The sequence below is a fragment of the Carcharodon carcharias genome, chromosome 3, assembly GCF_017639515.1.
Source record: "Carcharodon carcharias isolate sCarCar2 chromosome 3, sCarCar2.pri, whole genome shotgun sequence".
NCBI lineage: Eukaryota > Metazoa > Chordata > Chondrichthyes > Lamniformes > Lamnidae > Carcharodon > Carcharodon carcharias.
In genome coordinates, this window is record NC_054469.1 from 7,262,317 (window position 1) to 7,285,066 (window position 22,750).

At 44.1% G+C, this 22,750-nt stretch overlaps 1 protein-coding gene across 4 annotated transcripts in view; it reads right to left on the reverse strand.

Moving 5' to 3' along the window:
* Positions 1 to 813: 813 nt before the first annotated feature.
* zgc:86598 (STKc_CK2_alpha domain-containing protein) overlaps positions 814 to 22,750 on the reverse strand; it is a 99,703-nt gene continuing 77,766 nt past the window's right edge. For all 4 annotated transcript variants that reach the window (XM_041185127.1, XM_041185125.1, XM_041185128.1 and 1 more), the window contains 2 exons: positions 16,240 to 16,329; positions 814 to 1,609 (listed from right to left, as the gene is read on the reverse strand). In XM_041185127.1, coding sequence (XP_041041061.1) covers positions 1,494 to 1,609; positions 16,240 to 16,329 — 206 coding nt within the window. In that variant the 3' untranslated portion in view covers positions 814 to 1,493. The remainder of the gene's footprint in view (positions 1,610 to 16,239; positions 16,330 to 22,750) is intronic.

Consider the following 22,750-nt stretch of genomic DNA (forward strand, 5'->3'; position numbering starts at 1 on the left):
TCACTGTGGACCTGAGGAAACAGAATTTGCTGACCACTTCCAGTGGGATGTGACTTAGTTTGACCAGGGGCAGAGATGCAGCACTTTGTCCCATGACCATTTTCTTGACACTTCTAGTCAGGGAGAACAAGTTACAGGCGTGGCCAAGACAGTCCATAACCCTTTGTAGCTGAGTTTCCATGTGGGTGATTTGTGCAGCAGCATCAGCATTATGAACTCTCTGATCAGGACACAATATGTTTTTGACTTGGCTTTCAGTCCTGATAGATTGACCTTGTGTGCAAGTAGACTCCTTCCATATCTACAGGGAAGGCAAAAAATCAGGAGCATGAAGAAGAAAATATCAGCGGGGCTAGGACACAGCCTTACTTTAAGGGGAAGCTAAATACATAAGGGAGAAAGGAGTAGAAGCATATGTTCATTTGGTGAGATGAAGTAAGGTGGGAGAAGGCTTCTGTGGAGCATAAACAACAGCACAGACAAGTTGGGTCAAATTGTCCATTTCTGTGCTGTAAACATGACCTAATTCAGTGTGCACTTATGATCACCCCTCCTAGTATTTCCTTTTTTTTGGGCTAATGTCCATATTTCCACACACTCCTGTGAAGCCCAATGGGATGTTCTTCTCCACATTAAAGGGACTGTATAAACTGCTGTATTGCTTAAACCAAAGAAATGGCTTCAATCGTCCTGGGTTAGAGCCTAATGACAAGGTGAGTTGTACCTTGCATGGAGGTAGAGTAGATGGGCTGAATGGCCTACCTCATTTCAGACCAGTACTCAAGGAAATAAGAGTAGTTCACAGCAACACAGTATCAGAAAAAGTATTTGTTTTATTATTACCTTTAGCCTGGAGAGAGAGAGGTTGTGGTAGAAGGAAGATTTCTCATTATAACACTTAAGGGGGTTTAAATACCATAAATCTCATGTTTATTCCGCCTCATGGATCCTCTCAGGGAATGGAGGGTGGCAAAGTCTCAACTAATGTCTAGTCCTGCTCAAGCGTCAGCTTCAGGAAGCGCACCAATAGTTCAGGGCTGGGATGTAACGAACATATAAAATAAATCCTTTTTTTTTTTGTTTTTTTTTTTCCATAGCTCTCTGCAATAACAGAGGCCGGTATTCTAAAAATCTAGTGTCACAAAAAGACAGCAGCTACATTGCTGACTGAGACAGGACAGGACAGGAGGTCCCTGCAGTCCAGCAGTTAAGTACACAGAAAACCAATGCCATTAACAGCCTGCAAACCTAAATATCATTAATTTTGCAGGTGGTTTGTCAATTTTTTTTTTTGCACTGAACAAAAATAAACGTGTTAAGGATCCACGAGCAATTGGGGCTCTGTCTCTGGCCCGCCACCTGCCTCCTGGCTCCTCTAGAAAACACGCAGCTGACGAGGAGGAGGAGGAGGAGGAGGTGGGGGGGAGGGGGGTTGCGATAGCATGGTGGGGCCCTTGGTGCCTCAGGCAACGTCAAGAGCCAAGGGTCGAGGGTCAAGGCTGTGCTCCGGCTGCGGCGGGGACAGGTGGTCCCAAGGTGTTGGGTGAAGACATGACTGGTGATCCGGCGAGTGGGCCCAAGGGCTGAGACACGGGCATCGAGATTATACCTGCAGGAGGGGAGCGAGGAAGGGGGTAGCGGAAGGCAACAAAAACAGACAGCTAGGTTAGGGACGAGAGTCACAGTTCAGGTACTCCTTCACGAAGAAACTGCGTACTTCAGAGTTGTCAGAATCCAGTTATGCTGGCCCTGCCAACCTATTTGAAATTTATATGGAATTTAGAACACAGAAGCAGGCCATCCAGGCCAAATGGTCTATGCCACGTGAGCTTAACTGTCGGCTATGACTCAGTTGGTAGCACTCTCATCTTTGAGCCCAAAGGTTCTGGGCTTTTGTTTATTCTTTCATGGCCACCAAATAGAAGCAATGCGCAATAAAATTAAATCTAGTGAGAAGGCCGTGGTGAAACTACTAAGCCTAGTGAGAGGGTTGACGTGATACTGGTTTCACGGACTGTTACTGTGCAGGAAGCCATTCAGCCCATTGTATCTGCACTGACTCTCCAAATGCCATTCTCCAGTTTTCTTCCCGTAACCCTGCACATTCTCTCTTTTCAAACAATCATCCATTTCCCTCTTGAATGCCTCGACTGAACCTGTCTCCACCACATTCTCAGGCAGTGCATTCCAGACCCTAACCATTCACTGTGTGAAAAAGTTCTCTTTCATATTACAAAATAGAACCTTGGTGAGGCCACAGCTGGAGTACTGTGTGCAGTTCTCATCGCCACATTATAGGAGGGATGTGATTGCATTGGAGGGGGTGCAGAGGAGATTCACCAGGATGTTGCCTGGGATGAAACATTTAAGTTATGAAGGGAGGTTGGATAGACTTGGGTTGTTTTCATTGGAGCAGAGAAGACTGAGGGGTGACCTGATCGAGGTGTACAAGATTATGAGGGGCATGGACAGGGTGGATAGGGAGCAGCTGTTCCCCTTAGTTGAAGGGTCAGTCACAAGGGAGCATAAGTTCAAGGTGAGGGACAGGAGGTCATGGGGGGATGTGAGGAAAAATTTATTTAACCCAGAGGGTTGTGACAGTCTGGAATGCGTTACCTGGGAGGGTGGTGGAGGCGGGTTGACTCACATCCTTTAAAAAGTACCTGGATGAACACTTGGCATTTCATAAAATTCAAGGCTATGGGCCAAGTGCTGGTAAATGGGATTATGTAGGTAGGTAGGTCAGGTGTTACTCATGTGTCGGTGCTGACTCGATGGGCCGGAGGGCCTCTTCTGCACTCTGTGATTCTGTGATTTTGCTTTTACCAATTACCTTAAATCTGTGCCCTCTACTTCTCAATCCTTCTGCCAATGGAAACAGTTTCTCTCTATCTACTCTGTCCAGGCCCCTTATGATTTTGAATACCTCTATCAAATCATCTCTCAGCTTTCTCTTTTCCAAGGAAACAAGTCCCAACTTCTCCAATCTATCTTCATAAGTGAAGTTCCCCATCGCTGGAACAATTCTTGTAAACCTCTGCTGCATTCTCTCCAATACCTTCACATCCTTCCTAAAATGTGGCACCCAGAATTGTACGCAATACTCCAGCTCAGATCTAATTAGTGTCTTATCCAAGCTCAACATAACCTCCTTGCTCTTGTACTTTATGCCCCTATCAATAACGCCTGGGACTGTATGCTTTATTAACTGCTCACTCAACCTGACCTGCCAACTTTAATGGCTTCTGTACAGAGGCCCTCTGCTCCTTTAGAGTTTTACCCTTTATTTTATGCTGTCTCTCCATGTTTTTCCTCCAGAATGAATCACCTCTCATTCCTCTGCATTAAACTTCATATGCCACCTATCCATACATTCTACCAACTTGTCTGTGTCCTTTTGACTACATTGTCCTCTTCATAGTTTACAATGTTTCCAAGCTTTGTATCGTCTGCAAATTTTGAAGCTGTTCCCTGCACACCAAGGTCTAGATCATTAACATATATCAGGAAAAGCAAGGGTCCCAGTACCAACCTTGGGGAACTTCACTACTAACCTTTCTCCAGCCTAAAATACATCCATTACTCTGTTTCCTGTCATTCAGCAAATTTTCTATTCACGTTGCTAACGTCCCTTTTATTCCATGAGCTATAACTTTTCTAGCAAGTTTGTTGTGCAGCAAATGCCTTTTGAAAGTCCATGTACACCACACCAACAGCATTGCTCTCATCAACCTTCTCCGTCACCTCTTCGAAAAACTCCAGCAAGTTAAACATGATTTTACCTTAAGAAATCCATGCTGGCCCTCCTTAATTAACCCACATTTTTCCATGTGACTATTAGTTCTGTCCTGAGTTACAGTTACTAGAAGCTTCCCTACCACCGAAGTTAAACTGACTGGTCTGTAATTGCTGGACTTATTCTTAGCCCCTTTTTTGAACACGGGCATAATGTTTGCAATTCTCCAGTCTTCTGGCACCTCCTGAGTCTAAGAAGACTGAAAAATTAAGGCCGGTACCCCTGCAATTTCAACTCTCACTTCCCTCAGTTTCCTTGGATGCATCTCATCAACTTTACATACTACAGCCTATCCAATACCACCTCCTTATTAATCTTAAATCCTTCTAGTGACTGAATTTCCTCCTATTTCACCATAGCCTGGGTAGCATCTTCTTCCTTGGTAAAGGCAGATGCAAAGTACTAATTTAATATCTCAGCCGTGCCCCCTGCCTCCATGTGTAAATCCCTTTCCTGGTCCCTAATTGGCCCTACTCCTCTTATCACCCTTTTACTGTTTTTTTTGCCTGTAGAAGACTTTGGTATTTCCTTTCATGTTAGCTGCCAGTCTCTTTTCATACTCCCTCTTTGCTTCTGTTATTTGATTTTTCACCTCCCCTCTGAACCTTCTGTATTCAGCCAGGATCTCAATTATATTTTCTACCTGACACCTGTCATAAGCACACTTTTTTCCTTTATCTTAATTTCTACCTTCTTTGTTATCCAGGGAGCTCTGGGTTTGTTTGCCCTACCTTTACCTTTTGAGGGGATATACCCTGACTGTGCCCGAGGTCTCTTTTCTTTGAAGATAGCCCATTGATCAGCTACGGTTGTTCACGCCAACCTTTGACTCCAAATTACTCAGCCCAGCTCCGTTCTTGCCCCCATCGAAGCTGGATCTCCCCAGTTAATTATTCTTACTCTGGATCGCCCATTGTCCTCTTCTACTATCATCCTAAACGTAATGATACAACGATCACTGTCACCTAAATGTTCTCCCACTGTCACTTGTTCTACTTGGCCCAGCTCATTCTCAAAAACCAGGTCTTGCAGTACCTCATTTCTCATTAGACTGGACACATACTGCCACAGAAAATTCTCCTGAACACACTCTAAGAACTCTTGTCCCTCTCTGCCCTTCACACTACCACTACCAGTCTACATTCAGGTAATTAATGTTGCCATAAGTACTCCATAAGCACTGCAATGCTCTGCTTAACCAATACAGCCACCCCTCCCCTTTCCTTTCTTTCCTATCTTTCCTGAACACCTTGAACCCAGGAATATCATGCCCTTCCTGGAGCCACGTTTCTGTTATAGCCACAATATCGTAATTCCACATGGCAATCTGCACTTATTACACACCAATCTTATTTACCACACTCCGTGCAATCATGTACATGCACAGATTTAGAATATTACTTTCTCCATTACTCTGACCCCACCTATTAACTTTTTAATCCCTATTTTACTGCTGTCTCTCTCTCCCAGTATTTTGCGCACCCTGGTTTCCCTCTCCTAGGTTTCTCCTGATATTTTCTCCTGGTTCCCACACTTCTGCCATGTTAGTTTAAACCTTCCCAAATAGCACTAACAGAATTGGTAAACCTAATGACAGGGTCATGCAGAGAAAGAAAGAAATTTGAGGAATTAATTTTAAGAAAATATCTTATCTACACAGTAATTAACAGCAGGCTATTAAGGTTATTGGTTCAGTTTGCAACACTGCTCCTGTACCTTGCATCATTTGCTTGCCTGGTTGAGGGAGGAAAGGCTGAGGCCAGAGTTTCAGAAAGCTCTTTGGGATGTTTTATTGCCTTAAAGATGGTACACAAGTTCAATAAGATAAAAGCACAATACCGTGGATGCTGGAAATTGGAAATAAAAACAGAAAACACTGGAAAAACGCAGCAAGTTCAAGTTGTTATACAGATTGAATTGGCAGCAAGTTATGAAGATCACTTCTAAATGAACACAAGTTATTTTCGAAAGCTTGGAGCGAGAAACATCAGTGATAAGAATTTGTCATTAACAACAGGCCAACTGTCCCTTTGAACAAACATGAATTGAGCAGATACAGACAGCAATGATTTGCAAGGGCTAAGTCATGTTTACGTAACATGGTTAGACTTTTCAAGCATGTTTTGATGGAGAGAATAGGGAAAATAACTGACAAAAAGGTCAATAACTAGAGGGACCCAGATTTAAGGCAAATGGCGAAATAATTATTAGGAGGCGAGGAGAATTATATATATATATATTTTTTTTTAAACGCAGTGAGTTAGTGAGATCTGGAATTCACTGCCTGAAAGGGAAGTGGAAGCAGATTCAATAATAAATCTTAAAAGGGAATTGATATAAATACTTGAAGAAGAAACATTTGCAGGGGTCGGGGAAAGAGCAGGAGAGTGGGATTAGTTGAATAGCTCTAAGAGCCAGCACAGAATCAATGGGCCGAATAGCCTTCTTCCATATCATTCCATGAATCAGCTGATGGTGAGGAATTGTAGCAACACTAACAGGGTGGGCGGGGAGGATGACAACAGAGTAATAAACAGATTATTATGCAGTTAAAGGGCTACCTGATGATTTTGACAGCATTATCCATGTTCTTTTAACAAGCAAACTATTTCAAAGTTGCAGCAGCATGCTTTCCTTTTCTTTATTCTTTTGTGGCTTGCTAGGCCATTTTAAAATCAGGCTAGTTAAGAGTCAACCATGTTGCTGTGGGGTCTGGAGTCACATATAGGCCAGACCAGGTAAGGATGACAGATTTCCTTTCCTAAAGGTCATGGTGAACCAGGTAGGATTTTACAACAATTGGTGATAGCTTCAAGGTCACTACTACTGAGACTAGCTTTATATTGCAAGTTTATTAATTGGATTTGGATTTGAATTTGAGTAGATGCCACGGTGGGATTTGATCCTACGGCCCCAAAGCAATAGCCTGGGCCGCTGGATTACTAACCCAGTGACATTACCACCACGCCACCATCTCCCCCGACTTGGTGTAGCTGGAGAGCTGGTACAGGAGAGAGGGTTTCAGACTTCTGGAGCATTGGGTCTGATTTTGGGGGAATGATGAGACCTGTACCAGCTGAACAGGATGCAGCTCACAGGGCTGGAACCAATAGGAACAAGTTAGGCCATTCAGCCCATTGAACCTGTTCCGTTATTCAATTCGATCATGGCTGATCATCTACCTCAACGCCACTTTCCCACGCTATCTCCTTGTCATTAGTCTCCAGACTCGAGAATTTTGGTCCTGATCATACAATATTGCGGTAGGGTGGTTTGCTGTGCTGTTGGGGAGGGTTGAAACTAGCTTGGCAGGGGAATAGGAACTTGAGCATTGCTTCTTTCCCTTGTGAACCTAAGCTGGAAACGGAAGGCAGAAAATGAGTGAGTGTGGAAAGTCAAGCAATTCAAAGGGAAGAACAAAAAGAGCCGAAGAAGTCATATTGGACTCAAAACATTAACCCTGTTTCTCTCTCCGCAGATGCTGCCAGACCTGCTGAGTTTTTCCAGCATTTTCTGGTTTTTATTTCAGATCTATAGCATCCGTAGAATTTTGCTTTTACCCAGAATACACTTTTTTTTATACATTTGCAGGATGTGGGCTTCGCTGGCTGGGCCAGCATTTGTTGCCCATCCCTAGTTGCCCTTGAGAAGGTGATGGTGAGCTGCCTTCTTGAACCGCTGCAGTCCCTGTGGTGTAGGTACACCCACAGTGCTGTTAGGGAGGAAGATCCGGGATTCTGACCCAGCAACACTGCAACCTTACTGTATGGTGCACAATGGTAAGACCAATCTCCACTTAAAAGCCTTGGTTATTTTCACACAATGGGTTCTAATGATAAAACAGACCCTGTGGATCTTTTGAGGAGAGGTGTGACGATAAAATAAGGGGTACAAGTCTTCAGGGGATGGAGGGGCAGAAAGATCTGGGTTTATATGTGCATGGATCATTGAAGGTGGCAGGACAGATGGAGAGAGTGGTTAATAAAGCCTACAGTACGCTGGGGTTTATTGATAGAGTCATAGAGTACAAGAGGAAGGAGGTTATGCTGAACTTAAATAAAACACTAGTTAGACCTCAGCTGGAGTACTGTGTACAGTTCTGGGCGCCACATTATAGGAAGGATGTGAATGCAATGGAGACAGTGCAGAAGAGGTTTACAGGAATGATTCCAGGGATGAGAGACTTCAGTTATGAAGAGAGATTGGTGAGGTTGGGACTGTTCTCCTTGAAGAGGAGAAGGCTAAAAGGACATTTGATAGAGGTGTTCAAAATCATCAGGAGCCTTATAGAGTAGATAAGGAGAAGCTATTCCTGCTCATAAAAGGATTGAAAATGAGAAGATACAGATTTAAAGTGAGTTGCAAAAGAAGCAAATGCAATGTGAGAAAAACTTTTTTAACACAGCAAGTGATTCGGGTCTGGAATGTCCTGCCTGGAACTGTGGTGGAGGCAGGTTCAATCAACACATTCAATCAGGGCATTGGATGATTATTTGAATAGAAACAATGTGCAAAGGTACAGGGAAAATGCAGGAGAATGGTACCAAGTAATAATGCTCATTTGGAGAGCCATTGCAGAGAAGATGGGCAAATTGGCGTCCCACTGCAGCGTAACAATTCAATGATTCTGTGAACACAGAGGCATTGAAGGGATCGAGCTGAGTGTTATGAGGATGTCTGTGTAAACTCACTATGTCTTCAGTGAATCCTTCCAACAGGTGGCAGAGAGATCAGAATTAATGTTACAGATGAGAAAGGCCATTTAGCCCATCTAAATTCATCCATACTGTTAAACTGTTATTTGATGATGCTGGTCATGGGAATGTATAAGACAAGCAAAGACCATTATGTCCACTGGTTCGGACTCAGTTGAAGCTCAGAGTGGCCTCCTTTGCTGGGTTTAATTCTGGGCCTCAGGCTTCAGGAAGGGTGACTAGGCTGTGGAGAAGAGATTTACTGCAATGAAACAGGGATTAAAGACTTCAGTCATGTGCAAGAACTGGGACTGCTCTCCATATGAGGGGATCAAAATCATGAAGAATTTTATTGGAGTAAATAAAGAGGAACCGTTTCCATCGCTGGGGGATAGAGTGCAGGGGCCAGTCAATTACCAGAGGACACAGAATTAAAGTACTTGGCAAAAGAACCAAAAGTGACGAAGAAGCTTTAAAAGAAATCATAGGAATTTGTTCTGATCTGGAATGCAGGTTGAATAGCAACTTCCAAAAGGGAATTGGATAATTACTTGAAGAGAACGATGGGAAAGAACAAGAGAGTGGGATATAATTGCATAGCTCTCTAACGAACCAGCAAAAGTTACAATCAGAACACCAGAAGGAGGAGAAAACAAGGAAGTGAGAAGTTATTCACTTAGGTTGTTAGAATAAAAAAAAGCAGAATATTTTTTAAAAGATGATAAGCTTTTTAAGTAGTTGTTTGGTAGTACAGAACTTGAGTAGTGCTGACAAAAGGTAATTTATCGGAGCTTTGCATTTTGCACTCCTCAGGACAATTCACCAGAATACCAAATATAAGTCATTCGTCACAAAAAGAAAGTGCTGATTGGTTGGGAAGTAGGCTCTGATTGGTAGAGGTATTGCTATGACGAATGCACTGGTTAACTGACAACTGACGGTTAAATTCAAACCAGGCAAGTTGACTCTGATTGGTCAAGGCATTGCCCTGGGGAATGAACCAGAGAATGGCTGTTGCTTATTTTGTTAAGTTGAATTATTGAATCACATTGCGCCTGTTTCAACTAAACAAATAGGCGACAGCCATTCTCTGGTTCATTGCCCTGGGCAATGCCAGGGCAAGAGGGCTGGAGAACAAAAATAAGTAAGTCATGCTATAGTTGTGCAGGGTTCTGGTGAGACCGCATCTGGAATACTGTGTGCAATTTCTGTCTCCACATATAAGCAAGGATATACTTGCATTGGAGGCAGTAGTGAAGATTCACTAAATTGGTCCCTGGGATGAGGGGGTTGTCCCTAAGATGCAAGTCTGGACTTATATTCTCTGGAGTTTAGATGAGAAGCAATCTCACTGAAACATACAAGATTCTGAAGGGGCTTGATAGGGTGGACGCTGAGACATTGTTTTCGCTGATCGGGGAATCTAAAACACGGGAACAGTCTCACGATAAGGAGTCAATTATTAAGGACCGAGATGAGGAAAAATTACTTCACTCAAAGGGTTGTGAATCTTTGGAATTCTCTACTCCAGAGGGTTGTGGGTGCTCCATCGTTGAATACATTAAAGGCTGGGATAGACAGATTTTTGATGTCTCAAGGAATTAAGGGGGATGGGAGCAGGTGGGAAAATGGAGTTGAAGCCCAAGATCAGCCATGATTGTACTGAATGGTGGAGCAGGCTCAATGGGCCATGGGGTCTACTCCTGCTCCTATTTCTTATGTTCTTGTGGAACAAAGGAAATAGGAGCAGGACAAGGCTTTCAGCCCCTCAAGCCTACTCTATTATTGAACTAGATCATGGTTGATCGTCTACATTAGAGCCAATTTCACATGCTATCCCCATACCCCTTGATGACTTTAATATCTAAAATCTATCGACCCCTGTCTTGAAAATGCTCACTGACTGAGCTTCCACAGCCCTCTGGGGTAGAGAATTCCAAAGATTCACCATCCACGGAGTGAAGAAATTCCTCTTCATCATCAATGGCCTCTTCAGTGCTGTTTTAGTTTATGATTCTTTATCTTATGATGGAAGGCAATAATTCTGAATAAGTATTGAAACTTTTGGTGAATTGCTGTCACTAATAATGGATCCCAGCACTCAAGTCTGTGACCCCACTCTGCCTGCCTTTGTATTTGGGGGGGAGGTGGGGGCAGTATTTGACTCTCTATTAGAGACACAGAATCTCTAAAGGAATAACTCAGTACAGTCCAGGTCCAGCCCAGCCCAGGTGAACAGAGCCTACCTGGCGCGGCTCACTGGCTTTGCCCAAGCTGTAAGTTCTTGTTTGCTATCTTGCAACCTCTTGCCTCCAAAACTTCAGGGGCAAGCTTGCGCTCCTCCCGAGCTGGAAGGCACACATTCACCTCGAGTGACCCAGAGCTGAGAGAGGCGGGGAATTGCTCCAACTCCGCCAAAAGCCGGGAACTAACAAACATGCCTGAAGTTGGTGGGAGGGGAGGGGCTGCAGCAGAACTGAAAACAGAGAGATTTGGGCAATCCAGAGAAAACTGTCAGAACAGCAGGACACAGTGAAAATCCTGGGACATCTGAATCACCATAGTATCAGTGGGAGAACAAGTTAGTGATGGTGATCATAATTCAGTTAGATTTAGAGTAGTAATGGAAAAGAATAACGATAGGTCAAGGGTAAAAGTTTTAAACTGGGAAAAGGTCCATTTTACAAAGCTTAGATGAGATTTGGCAAAAGTGGACTGAGTGAAATGGGGAGGCAGTGGCAGAGTGATATTGTCACTGACTAGTATTCCCGAGACCCAGGGTAATGCTGGGGGCCTGGATTCGAATCCCACCGTGACAGATGGTGAAATTTAAATTCAATAAAAACCTGGAATAAAAAGTCTAAATGATGACCACGAAACCATCGCCAATTGTCGTAAAAACCCATCTGGTTCACTAATGCCCTTTAGGGAAGGAAATCTTACCTGGTCTGACCTACATGTGACTCCAGACCCACAGCAATGTGGTTGATTCTTAACTGTCCTCTGAATAAGGGCAATTAGGGATGGGCAATAAATGCGACGCCCACATCCCATGAATGAATAAAAAGAACACAGTTACACGAAGGTAAATCAGTGTCAGAGCCGTGTGAAGCATTGAAGGAGAAGATAGGGAGGGTTCAAAATAAGTATTTTCCTACAAAGAAGGAGGATGGGACTTCCAAACCTACATTCCCCTCCAGATGTCAAACAGAATAGGATAAGGTCAAAAAGAGAAGCTTATATCAGATACCGAGAACTCAATACTGCATAAAGCCCAAGGGAGTATAGGAAGTGGAAGGAATGACGAAGGAGGTTAAGAAAGCAAAGAGAGAGGGCATAGAAACTCATGTTGAAAATTGGCCATGTGGTTGATAGTGAGGAAGGTAGCTGTACGCTGCAGGAAGATATCAATGGACTGCTCAGGCGGGTGGAAAAATGGCAAATGGAATTGAAAATCCTGAGAAATGCAAGGAGGACAAACAAGGCAAGGAAATACACAATAAATAGTAGGATTCTGAAAAAAGGAGGAATGGAAGGACCATGGAGTATGTCTACAGATCCCTGAAGGTAACAGGATAGGTAGATGAAGTGGTCAAGAAGGCAGAGAGGATGCTTGCCTTTATTAGCCGAAATAAAGAGTCTAAGAGCAGGGAAGTTTTGCTAGGACTGAATAAAACACTAGTTAGGCCACAGCTAGAGAACTATGCACAGTTTCACTGCATTACAAGAAAGATGTGATCACACTCGAGAGGATACAGAGGAGAGTTAGAGGATGTTGTCAGGAATGGAGAATTTTAGCAATGAGGAAAGATTGGATAGGCTGGGGTTGTTTTCTTTGAAACAGAGGAAGCTGAGGGGAGACTTAATTGAGATGTATAAAATTATGGAGGATTTAGATAGAGTGGGTAGAAGAAACTATTCCATTAGCACAATAAGTCTCATGGCACCAGGTCAAACATGGGCAAGGAAACTTCCTGATTACCAAAGACCACCCTCCCCTCAGATCAGATCACCCGGCATTGATCTAGGCACTGGAAACAACAATGGCAATCTCCATCCTGTCGACCCTGCAAAGTCCTTCTTACTAACACCTGGGCGCTAGTGCCAAAATTGGGAGAGTTGTCTCACAGGCTAGTCAAGCAACAGCCTGACATAGTCATCCTCATGGAATCATACCTTACAGATAATGTCTCAACTCCACCATCACCATCCCTGAGGTGGCAGCACAGTGGTATACAGTTGGGAGGGAGTTGCCCTGGGAGTCCTTAACATCGACTCCCGACCCCATGAAGTCGCATGGCATCAGGTCAAACAAAGGCAAGGAAGCTTCCTGCTAATTACCAATGTACCGCCCTCCCTCAGCTGATAAATCAGTGTTCCGACACGTTGAACACCACTTGGAGGAAGCATTGAGGGTGGCAAGGGTGCAGAGTGTTCTCTGGGTGGAGGACTTCAATGTCCACCACCAAGAGTGGCTCGGCAGCACCACTACTGACCGAGCTGGCTGAGTCCAAAAGGACATAACGGCTAAAGTGCATCTGTGGCAGGTGGTGAGGGAACCAACAAGAGGGAAAAACTTACTTGACCTCATCTTCACCAACCTGCCTGCCGCAGATGCATCTGTCCATGACAGTATCAGTAGCAATGACCACCGCACAGTTGTTGTGGAGCCGAAGTCCTGCCTTCACATTGAGGATACCCTCCATTGTGTTGTGTGGCACTACCACCGTGCTAAATGGGATAGGTTTCGAACAGATCTAGAAACTCAAGACTGGGCACCCATGAGGCACTGTGGGACATCAGCAGCAGCAGAATTGTACTCGAACACAATCTGTAACCTCATGACCCAGCATATCCCCCACGCTACCATTACTACCAAGCCAGGGGATCAACCCTGGTACAATGAAGCAGGCAGGAGGGCATGCCAGGAGCAGTGCCAGGCATACCTAAAAATGAGGTGTGCCATACCTAAAAATGAGGTGTGCACACAGGACCACCTGCATGCCAAACATCACAAGCAGCAAGTGACAGACAGAGCTTAGCAATTCCACAACCAACAGATCAGATCTAAAAATAAAAACAAAAAACTGCGGATGCTGGAAATCCAAAACAAAAACAGAATTACCTGGAAAAACTCAGCAGGTCTGGCAGCATCGATGGAGAAGAAAAGAGTTGACATTTCGAGTCCTTATGACCCTTCAACGAACTGAGTGAATATTAGGAGAGGGGTGAAATATAAGCTGGTTTAATGTGGGGGGCGGGGGGCGGAGAGAGAGAGAGAGAGAAGTGGGGGGGGTGTGGTTGTAGGGTCAAGCAAGCAGTGATAGGAGCAGATAATCAAAAGATGTCACAGACAGAAGAACAAAGAGGTGTTGAAGGTGGTGATATTATCTAAACGAATGTGCTAATTAAGAATGGATGGCAGGACAATATCACCACATTCAACACCTCTTTGTTCTTCTGTCTGTGACATCCTTTGATTATCTGCTCCAATCACTGCTTGCTTGTCTCTACAACCACACCCCCCCACTTCTCTCCCCCACCCCCACAAACCCCCCCCAACCTTAAACCAGCTTATATTTCACCCCTCTCCTAATATTCACTCAGTTCTGTTGAAGGGTCATGAGGACTCGAAACGTCAGCTCTTTTCTTCTCCGCCGATGCTGCCAGACCTGCTGAGTTTTTCCAGATCAGATCTAAGCTCTGCAGTCCTGCCACATCCAGCCATGAATGGTGGTGAACAATTAAACAACTCACTGGAGGAGGAGGGTCCTCAAATATCCCAATCCTCAATGATGGAGCAGCCCAGCAAGTCAGTGAAAAAGATAAGGCCGAAGCATTTGCTACAATCTTGAGACAGAAGTCACTGGATACTGCAAAGGCTATGGGCCCTGACAAAATTCCAGCAATAGTACTGAAGACTTGTGCTCCAGAACTTGCCACGCCCTTAGCCAAGCTGTTCCAGTACAACTACAGCACTGGCACCTACCCAGCAATGTGGAAAATTGCCCAGATATGTCCTGCACAAAAAAACAGGACAAATCCAACCCGGCCAATTACCGCCCCATCAATCTACTCTCGATCATCAGTAAAGTGATGGAACAGTTCATCAACAGTGCTATCAAGTGGCACTTGCTTAGCATTAACCTGTTCACTGACACTCAGTTTGGGTTCTGCCAGGGCCACTCAGCTCCTGACCTCATTACAGCCTTGGTTCAAACATGAAAGAAGAGCTGAACTCTAGAGTTGAGGTGAGAATGACAGCCCTTGACTTCAAGGCCACATTTTACCGAATGTGGCATCAAGGAGCCCCAGCAAAACTGGAGTCAATGGGGATCAGGGGAAAAATTCTCTGCTAGTTGGAGTCACACTTAGCACAAAGGAAGGTGGTTGTGGTTGCTAAAGGTCAATCATCTCAGCTCCAGGACATCACTGAAGGAGTTCTTCAAGGTAGTGTCCTAGGCCCAACCATCTTCAGCTGCTTTATCAATGACCTTCTTTCCATCATAAGGTCAGAAGTGGGAATGTTCGCTGATGATTGCACAATGTTCAGCACCATTCGCGACTCCTCAGATACATGTCCAAATGCAGCAAGACCTGGACAACATCCAGGCTTGGGTTGAGGCAAGTAACATTCGCATGGGTTGACAAGTGGCAAGTAACATTCGCGCCACACAAGTGCCAGGCAATGACTATCTCCAACTAGACAGATCTAACCATCAGCCCATGACATTCAATGGCATTACCATTGCTGAATCCCCCACTATCAACATCCTGGGGGTTACCATTGACCAGAAACTGAACTGGACTAGCCATATAAATACTGTGGCTACAAGAGCAGGTCAGAGGCTAGGAATTCTGTGGCGAGTAACTCACCTTCTGACTCCCCAAAGCCTACCCACAACCTACAAAGCACAAGTCAGGAGTTTGATGGAAGACTCTTCCCTTGCCTGGGTGAGTGAAACAACACTCAGGAAGCTTGACACCATCCAGGACAAAGCAGCTCACTTGATTGGCACCACATCCACAAACATTCACTCCCTCTACCATTGACACACAGTGGCAGCAGTGTGTGTACCATCTACAAGGTGCACTGCAGAAACACACCAAGGCTCCTTAGACAGCACCCTCCAAACCCATGACCACGACCATCTAAAAGAACAAGGGCAGCAGATAGATGGGAACACCGCAACCTGGAAGTTCCCCTCCAAGCCACTCACCATCCTGACTTGGAAATATATTGCCGTTCCCTCACTGTCGCTGGGTCAAATTCCTGGAGCTCCCTCCCTTACAGCACTATGGGTGTACCTACACCACATGGACTGCAGCGGTTGAAGAAGGAAGCTCACCATCACCTTCTCAAGGGCAATTAGGAATGGGCAATAAATGCTGGCCTGGTAAGCCAAGCCCACAACCCATGAATGAATAAAAAACGAGGGGGGCAGAGATTTGAGGAAGGATTGGAGGGAAGTTGAGGAGAAACTTTTTCCATTCAGAGAGTGGTAAGGGTTTGTAACTCAATGCCTGCAAGGGTAATAGTGACAGAAACCCTCATCACAGTTAAATAAAACACTTGAATATGCACTCAAGTTGCTGTAACCTACAGAGCTGTGGACTAAGAGCTGGAGGGTGGGATTAGACTGGATAACTCTTCTTCAGCCTACAGAGATACAATGGACAAAATGGCCTCTTTCTGCACTGTAAATCTTTGCATGCTTCTAAGTCTCCCTCTTGATTCAATCTGCTTACCTGACATCAGACTGGCAGAGCTGACTGGGGTGCTACTGGAGGACATACTCGCTGTGGAGCCCATTCGCACCTGATCTTTCACTACTGGATCTGTGGAGGAGAGTGTTCAAGGTTTAATATAAACACAACAATCAGTTTCTGTCTACACAGGACTAGGAGAAGATTATTCAGCACCTTCGAGCCTGCCCCGCCATTCAATTAGCTCATGGCCAATCTTTATCTTATTTCTATCTACTCCCTTGATTCCATAACCCTTAATACCCTTTGTGAAGCAAAACCAATCTCAGGTGACATTTTCAGTTGACCTCCAGCCTCAACAGTATTTTGGAAGAGAATTCCAGATTTCAACTACACTTTGCCTAAAGAAGGGCTGTAACAAATGTAGACTGTTTTATATCTTTTTGTATTATGAATGTTATGCATGTTTTACAATAACTTTTGGTAAGCAAAGAGTTAACTGCTGTGTTGTGTTTTAACGGGAAATTGCCGTTTGCATTGAACAGGTTAGGCATAAACGAGGATGATATGGGATGATTAGGGGTAGCATGTTGTATGAAACCAGACATTTATGGAGACGAGACAAAGAGTAAGAAATTAGAACAATTTAAAATGATTGAGTCTGTCTGTGGAATGTATAAATTAACAATAGAGACAGAAAAACGAAAGTTAAATGGTTAGGCCACGTGCATACTTCTGATTGTACTGAGACTTGGACAACCTACAACAGACGCCTCAAAGCATTGGAGAAGTACCACCAGTGGTGTCTTCACAAGATCCTCCAAATCCTGTGGCAAGAAAGCATCCTCTCCCAAGTCAACACATCCAGCATCGAGGCGCTAATCACTCAAAACAAGCCTGGCTGGGCTGGGCATGTCATTCATATGCCTGACACCAGACTCTTGAAGCAATTGCTCTACTCCATCAAGGTAGGAGACTCCCAAGAGGACTGAAGAAACGCTTTAGGAATGTCCTCAAAGCAACCCTGAAAAGATCAAACATTCCCACTGACTCATGGAAGACCCTGGCTTGTGACCGACCAAAATGGAGAAGGTTCATTCAGGAAGGCACCGAGCACGTTGACAGACTTTGTCGGGAACGTGCAGAGGTGAAGTCGAGGCGTCAGAGGGAGTGCACAAACCTCCAAACAACCCACCCAACCCTTCAAGCACCACCTGCCCCACTTGTGGCAAAGCCTGCAGATTGCGCATAGGACTTATTAGCTTTTTCAGAACCTGTCAAACCAGAGTGGAAACAAGTCATTCTCAATCCCAAGTGACTGCATAAGAGGAGGAGAAGATTGCATCATGAAAGACTGCTAAGTGTAAAGAACAATGTTAGCCTATAAAGGTGACTGCATGCTAACTTTGTTATAGTTCAGGATATAGCTCTGATGAAGGCATAACAATCTATTGATGGAGCTGTAAATGATCTATTCATTATATCGATTATATTATGAATTGCACAAATCCTGGAGATGGGAAGGTGGAAGCTAGAAAAAGATGTCATACGGATGCGAAACCTTAACTGTTTCTTTCTCCAGATGCTGCCAGACCTGCTCAGTTTTTCCAGCATTTTCTGTTTTTATTATGAGAAATAAGAGGGGTCCCCTGGGAAGACCCATGCACGGTTTCACAGATGAAGCAGAAGACAAAAGAAGGAAAGAGAAGTCAGTACATGTCAAGCTTGCCCAAACTGCAATGGGAAGTAAAGGCCGTGGGCATTCCGTCAACTGCTGCATGCTTATTAAGTATAATCTCTGCTTCATAGATTTTGCATCTGTTTGGAAAAGCTTTGTTGTCTGTCCACTTTTGACCGGTCCAAGAATGTGACCAGCCTCTCAAGCCTGCCCCGCCATTCAACGATCATGGCTGATCTCATTTAGGCCTCAACTCCAATTTCCTGTCCTCTCCCCATAACCTTTCACCCTGTTACTAATTAAAAACCTGTCTATCTCCTTAAATTTATTCAGTGTTCCGGCATCCACTGCACTCTGAAGTAGTGAATTCCACAGAATCACAACCTTTGAGAAAAGTAATTCCTCCTCATCTCTGATTTAAATTTACCACCCCTTAGCCTAAAACTATGGCCTCTCATTCTAGAATACCCCACAAGGGGAAACATCCGCTCCACGTCTACTTTGTCTATCCCCTTTAGCATCTTATATACCTCAATTAGATCTCCTCCCATTCTTCTAAACTCTAGTGAGTATAGGCCTAAACTGCTCAAAATTTCCTCATAAGACAAGCCCCACATCTCTCAAATCAATCAAGTGAACCTCCTCTGAACCTCCTCCAATGCAGCTACATCCTTCCTCAAGTAAGGGGACCAAAACTGTGCACGGTACTCCAGGTGCAGTCTCACCAATGCCTTGTACAATTGCAACAACACTTGCCTATTTTTATACTCTACTCCTTTAGCAATAAATGAGAAAATTCCATAGATGTAAATGGGTACGATTTGATTGTGATTACAGAGACATGGCTGCAGGGTGACCAAGGCTGGGAGCTGAATATCCAAGGGTACTCGATATTTCAGAAGGACAGGCAAAAGGAAAAGGAGGTGGTGTGGCATTGTTAGTTAAGGATGAAATTAGCGCAACAGTGAGAGAGGATATCAGCTCAGAAAATCTAGATGCAGAATCAGTCTAGGTGGAGTTAAGAAGCAACAAGGGGTGGGAAACTTTGGTGAGAGTTATATAGAGGCCTCCAAGCAGTAGTGGTAAGGTAGGGGACAGCATTAAACAGTAAATTAGAGATGCTTGTAACAAGGGTGTTTTAGTAGTCATGGGTGACTTTAATCTACATATAAACTGGGCAAACCAAATTAGCAATAATATTGTGGTGGATGAATTCCTGGAGTGTATACGAGATGTTGTTTTTAGACCAGTGTGTAGGGGAACCAACGAGAGAATAGATGATCCTAGATTTGGTATTGTGCAATGATAATCTTGTTGTGAGGGGCCCTTTAAGGAAGAGTGATCATAATACGGTGGAATTATTCATTACGTCCAATCTGAAACAAGGATCCTAAATCTAAACAAAGGATGGTGTGAGGGGTGAGTTGGCTACGTTTGACTGGGGAACTTCATTAAAAGGCATGATGGTGGACAGGCAATGGTTAATATTTAAGGAGCAAATGTATGCATTGCAACAGTTATAATTCCTTTCTGGCACAAAAACACAACAGGAAAAATGGCCCAACTATGGCTAACAAAAGAAATTGAGAACAGTATTAGATCCAAAGAGGAGTTATATAAAGTCGCTAGAAAAAGTAGCAAACCTGAGGATGAGGAGCAGTCTAGAATTCAGCAAAAGAGGACCAAGAGATTGATTAAGAGGGGAAAAAGAGAGTATGAGAGTATACTTGCAAGGAACAAAAAAGCAGACTGTAAAAGCTTCTAAACGTAAAAAGAAAAAGATTAGTGAAGTCAAATGTAGATCCCTTAGAGTCTGAAACTGGAGAATTTATAATAGAGAACAAGGAAATGGCAGAGCAATTAAACAACTGTCACAGAATTTTAACGGCACAGGAGACCATTTAGCCCATCGTGTCTGCACCTGCTCTCCAAATGACCTAGTGCCATTGCCCTGCTTTTTCCCCATATCCCTGCACATTGTTTCTATTCAAATAATCATCTAATGCCCTCTTCCATGCCCCGATTGAACCTGCCTCCACCACACTTCCAGGCAGTGCATTCTAGACCCGAACCACTTGTGTAAAAAAGTTTTCTCACATCACATTCGCTTCTTTTGCAAATCACTTTAAATCTGTGCACTCTCATTCTTGATCCTTTCACGAGCGGGAACAGTTTCACCCAATCTACTCTGTCCAGGCCCTTCATGATTTTGACCAGCTCTATCAAAATTCCTCTTAGCCTTCTTCTCTCCAAGGAGAACAGTCCCAAACTCTCCAATCTATCCTCATGGCTGAAATTTCTTATCCTTGGAACCATTCTTGTAAATCTTTTCTGCACTCTCTCCAATGTGTTCACATCCTTCCTATAATGTGGCACCCAGAACCTGCACAATACACAATACTCCAGCTGAGGTCTAAAAAGTGTCTTATATAAACTCAGCATAACCTCCCTGCTCTTGTACTCTATGCCCCTACTAATAAAGCCCAGGATACTATATGCTTTTTTAACTGCTCTCTCCACCTGTCCTGCTACCTTCAATGATCTATGCGCATATAAACCTAGATCTTTCTGTTCCTGCACCCCCTTCAAAATTTCACCCCTTATTTTATATTGTTTGTCCATGTTCTTCCTACCAAAATGCATCTTTAGTTCTGTCTTCACAGACGAAAACACAAATAACTCACCAGAAATACTAGGGAACCAAGGGTCTAGTCAGAAGGAGGAATTGAAGGAAATTAGCATTAGTTAAAAAAAAAATGCTGAAATTAATTGGACTGAAAGTCCATAAATTCCCAGGGCCTGATAATCTACATCTCAGGGTACTAAAGGAGGTGGCCATGGAAATACTGGATGTGTTGGTCATCACCTTCCAAAATTCTGTAGATTCTAGAACCGTCCCAGCAGATTGGAGGGTGGCAAATGTAACCCCGCTATTTAAAAAAGGAGGGAGAAAACAGCAAATTACTGACTGGTTAGCCTCCCGTCAGTCATAGGGAAATGCTAGAGTCTGTTATAAAGGATGAGATAACAACACATTTAGAAAACATCAAAGGGATTAGACAAAGTCAAATATGGATTTATGAAAGGGAAATCACGTTGGACAAACCTACTGGAGATTTTTTGAGGACGTTACTAGCAGAATAGATAAGGGAGAACCAGTGATTGTGGTGTATTTGGATTTTCAGAAGGCTTTTGATAAATTCCAACATAAGAGGTTAGCGTGTATAATTAAAGCACATGGGATGGGGGCAATATATTGGCATGAATTGAGAACTGGTTAGCAAACAGGAAACAGAGTAGGAATAAATCGGTCTTCTTTGGAGTGGCAGGCAGTGACTAAGGGGTACCACAGAGATCAGTGCTGGGGCCTCAGATACTCACAACATATATCAATGATTTGGATGAGGGAACCAAATGTAATATTTCCAAGTTTGCTGATGACACAAAACTTGTGTCATGTGAGTGGTGAGGAGGGTGTTAAGAGGCTTCAAGGCGATTTAGACAGGTTGAGTGAGTGGGCAAATACATGGCAGTTACAGTGTGAAGTTATCCACTTTGGCAGGAAAAACAGAATAGTGATAGATTGGGAAATGTTAAGGTACAAAGGGACCTGGGTGTCCTTGTACACCAATCATTTAAAGCAAACATGCAGGTGCAGCAAGCAGTTAAGAAGGCAAATGATATGTTGGCCTTCATTGCGAGCGGATTTGAGTACAGGAGCAAGGATGTCTTACTGCAGCTATACAGGGCCTTGGTGAGACTACACCTGGTGTAGTGTGTGCAGTTTTGATCTCTCTAACTAAGAAAGGACATAGGATATACTTGCCATAGAGGGAGTGCAGTTAAGATTCACCAGACTGATTCCTGGGATGGCAGGATTGTTGTATGAGGAGAGATTGGGTCGACTAGGCCTGTATTCACCGGAGTTTAGAAGAACAGGGGGGGATCTCAATATTCTGACAGGGCGGGCCAGGCTGGATGTAGGGATGATGTTTCCCCTGGCTGGGGGTCTAGAACAAGGGGTCACAATCCCAGGATACGGGGTAGACCATTTAGGACTGAGATGAGGAGAAACTTTTTCACTCAGAGGGTGGTGAATCTATGGCATTCTCTACCACAGAAGGCTGTCACTGGATACATTTAAGAAGGAAATAGACAGATAAAAGGTGTCAAGTGTGGGAGTATGGCGTTGAGATAGAGGATCAGCCATGATCATATTGAATGGTGGAGCAGGCTCGAAGGGCTGAATGACCAACTCCTGCTCCTAGTTTCTATGTTTCTAAAATCCAGTTTGACACTGCCAGGTCAGCAGGGAGAAAGCAATTATTTTTATTTGTTCATGGGATGTGGGCAGCACTGGCTAGGCCAGTATTTATTGCCCATCCCGAATTGCCCTTGAACTGAGTGGCTTGCTTCCTTTCAGAAGGCTTTTAAGAGTACAGCTGTGGGATGTCTGGAGTTGGCTGTTGGGAGTGTCATGGTAAGGACAGCAGATTTCCTTCCCTAAAAGAAGGTAATGAGCCAGGTGGCTTCCTCTGACTTTATTTTATTTGTTCACGGGATGTGAGCGTCGCTGGGATGTTCCCCTCGGGTCTGGAGTCACGTCTAGGCAGATTTCCTTCCCTAATGGACATTAGTGAATCAGATGGGTTTTTTACGACAATCAACAATGGTTTCGTGGTCATCTAATTTCAGATTGTTTTCGCCACCTGTTGTGGCGAGATTCGAACCCGGGTCCCCAGAGCATTACCCTGGTCTCTGGGTTACCAGCCCAGTGACAATACCACTACATCATCATCTCCCCTCAATACACATGTCATTTGCATGGAAAATGTTCAGTGTACAGAATAACGGAAAGGTAAGAAGATTGTCAGA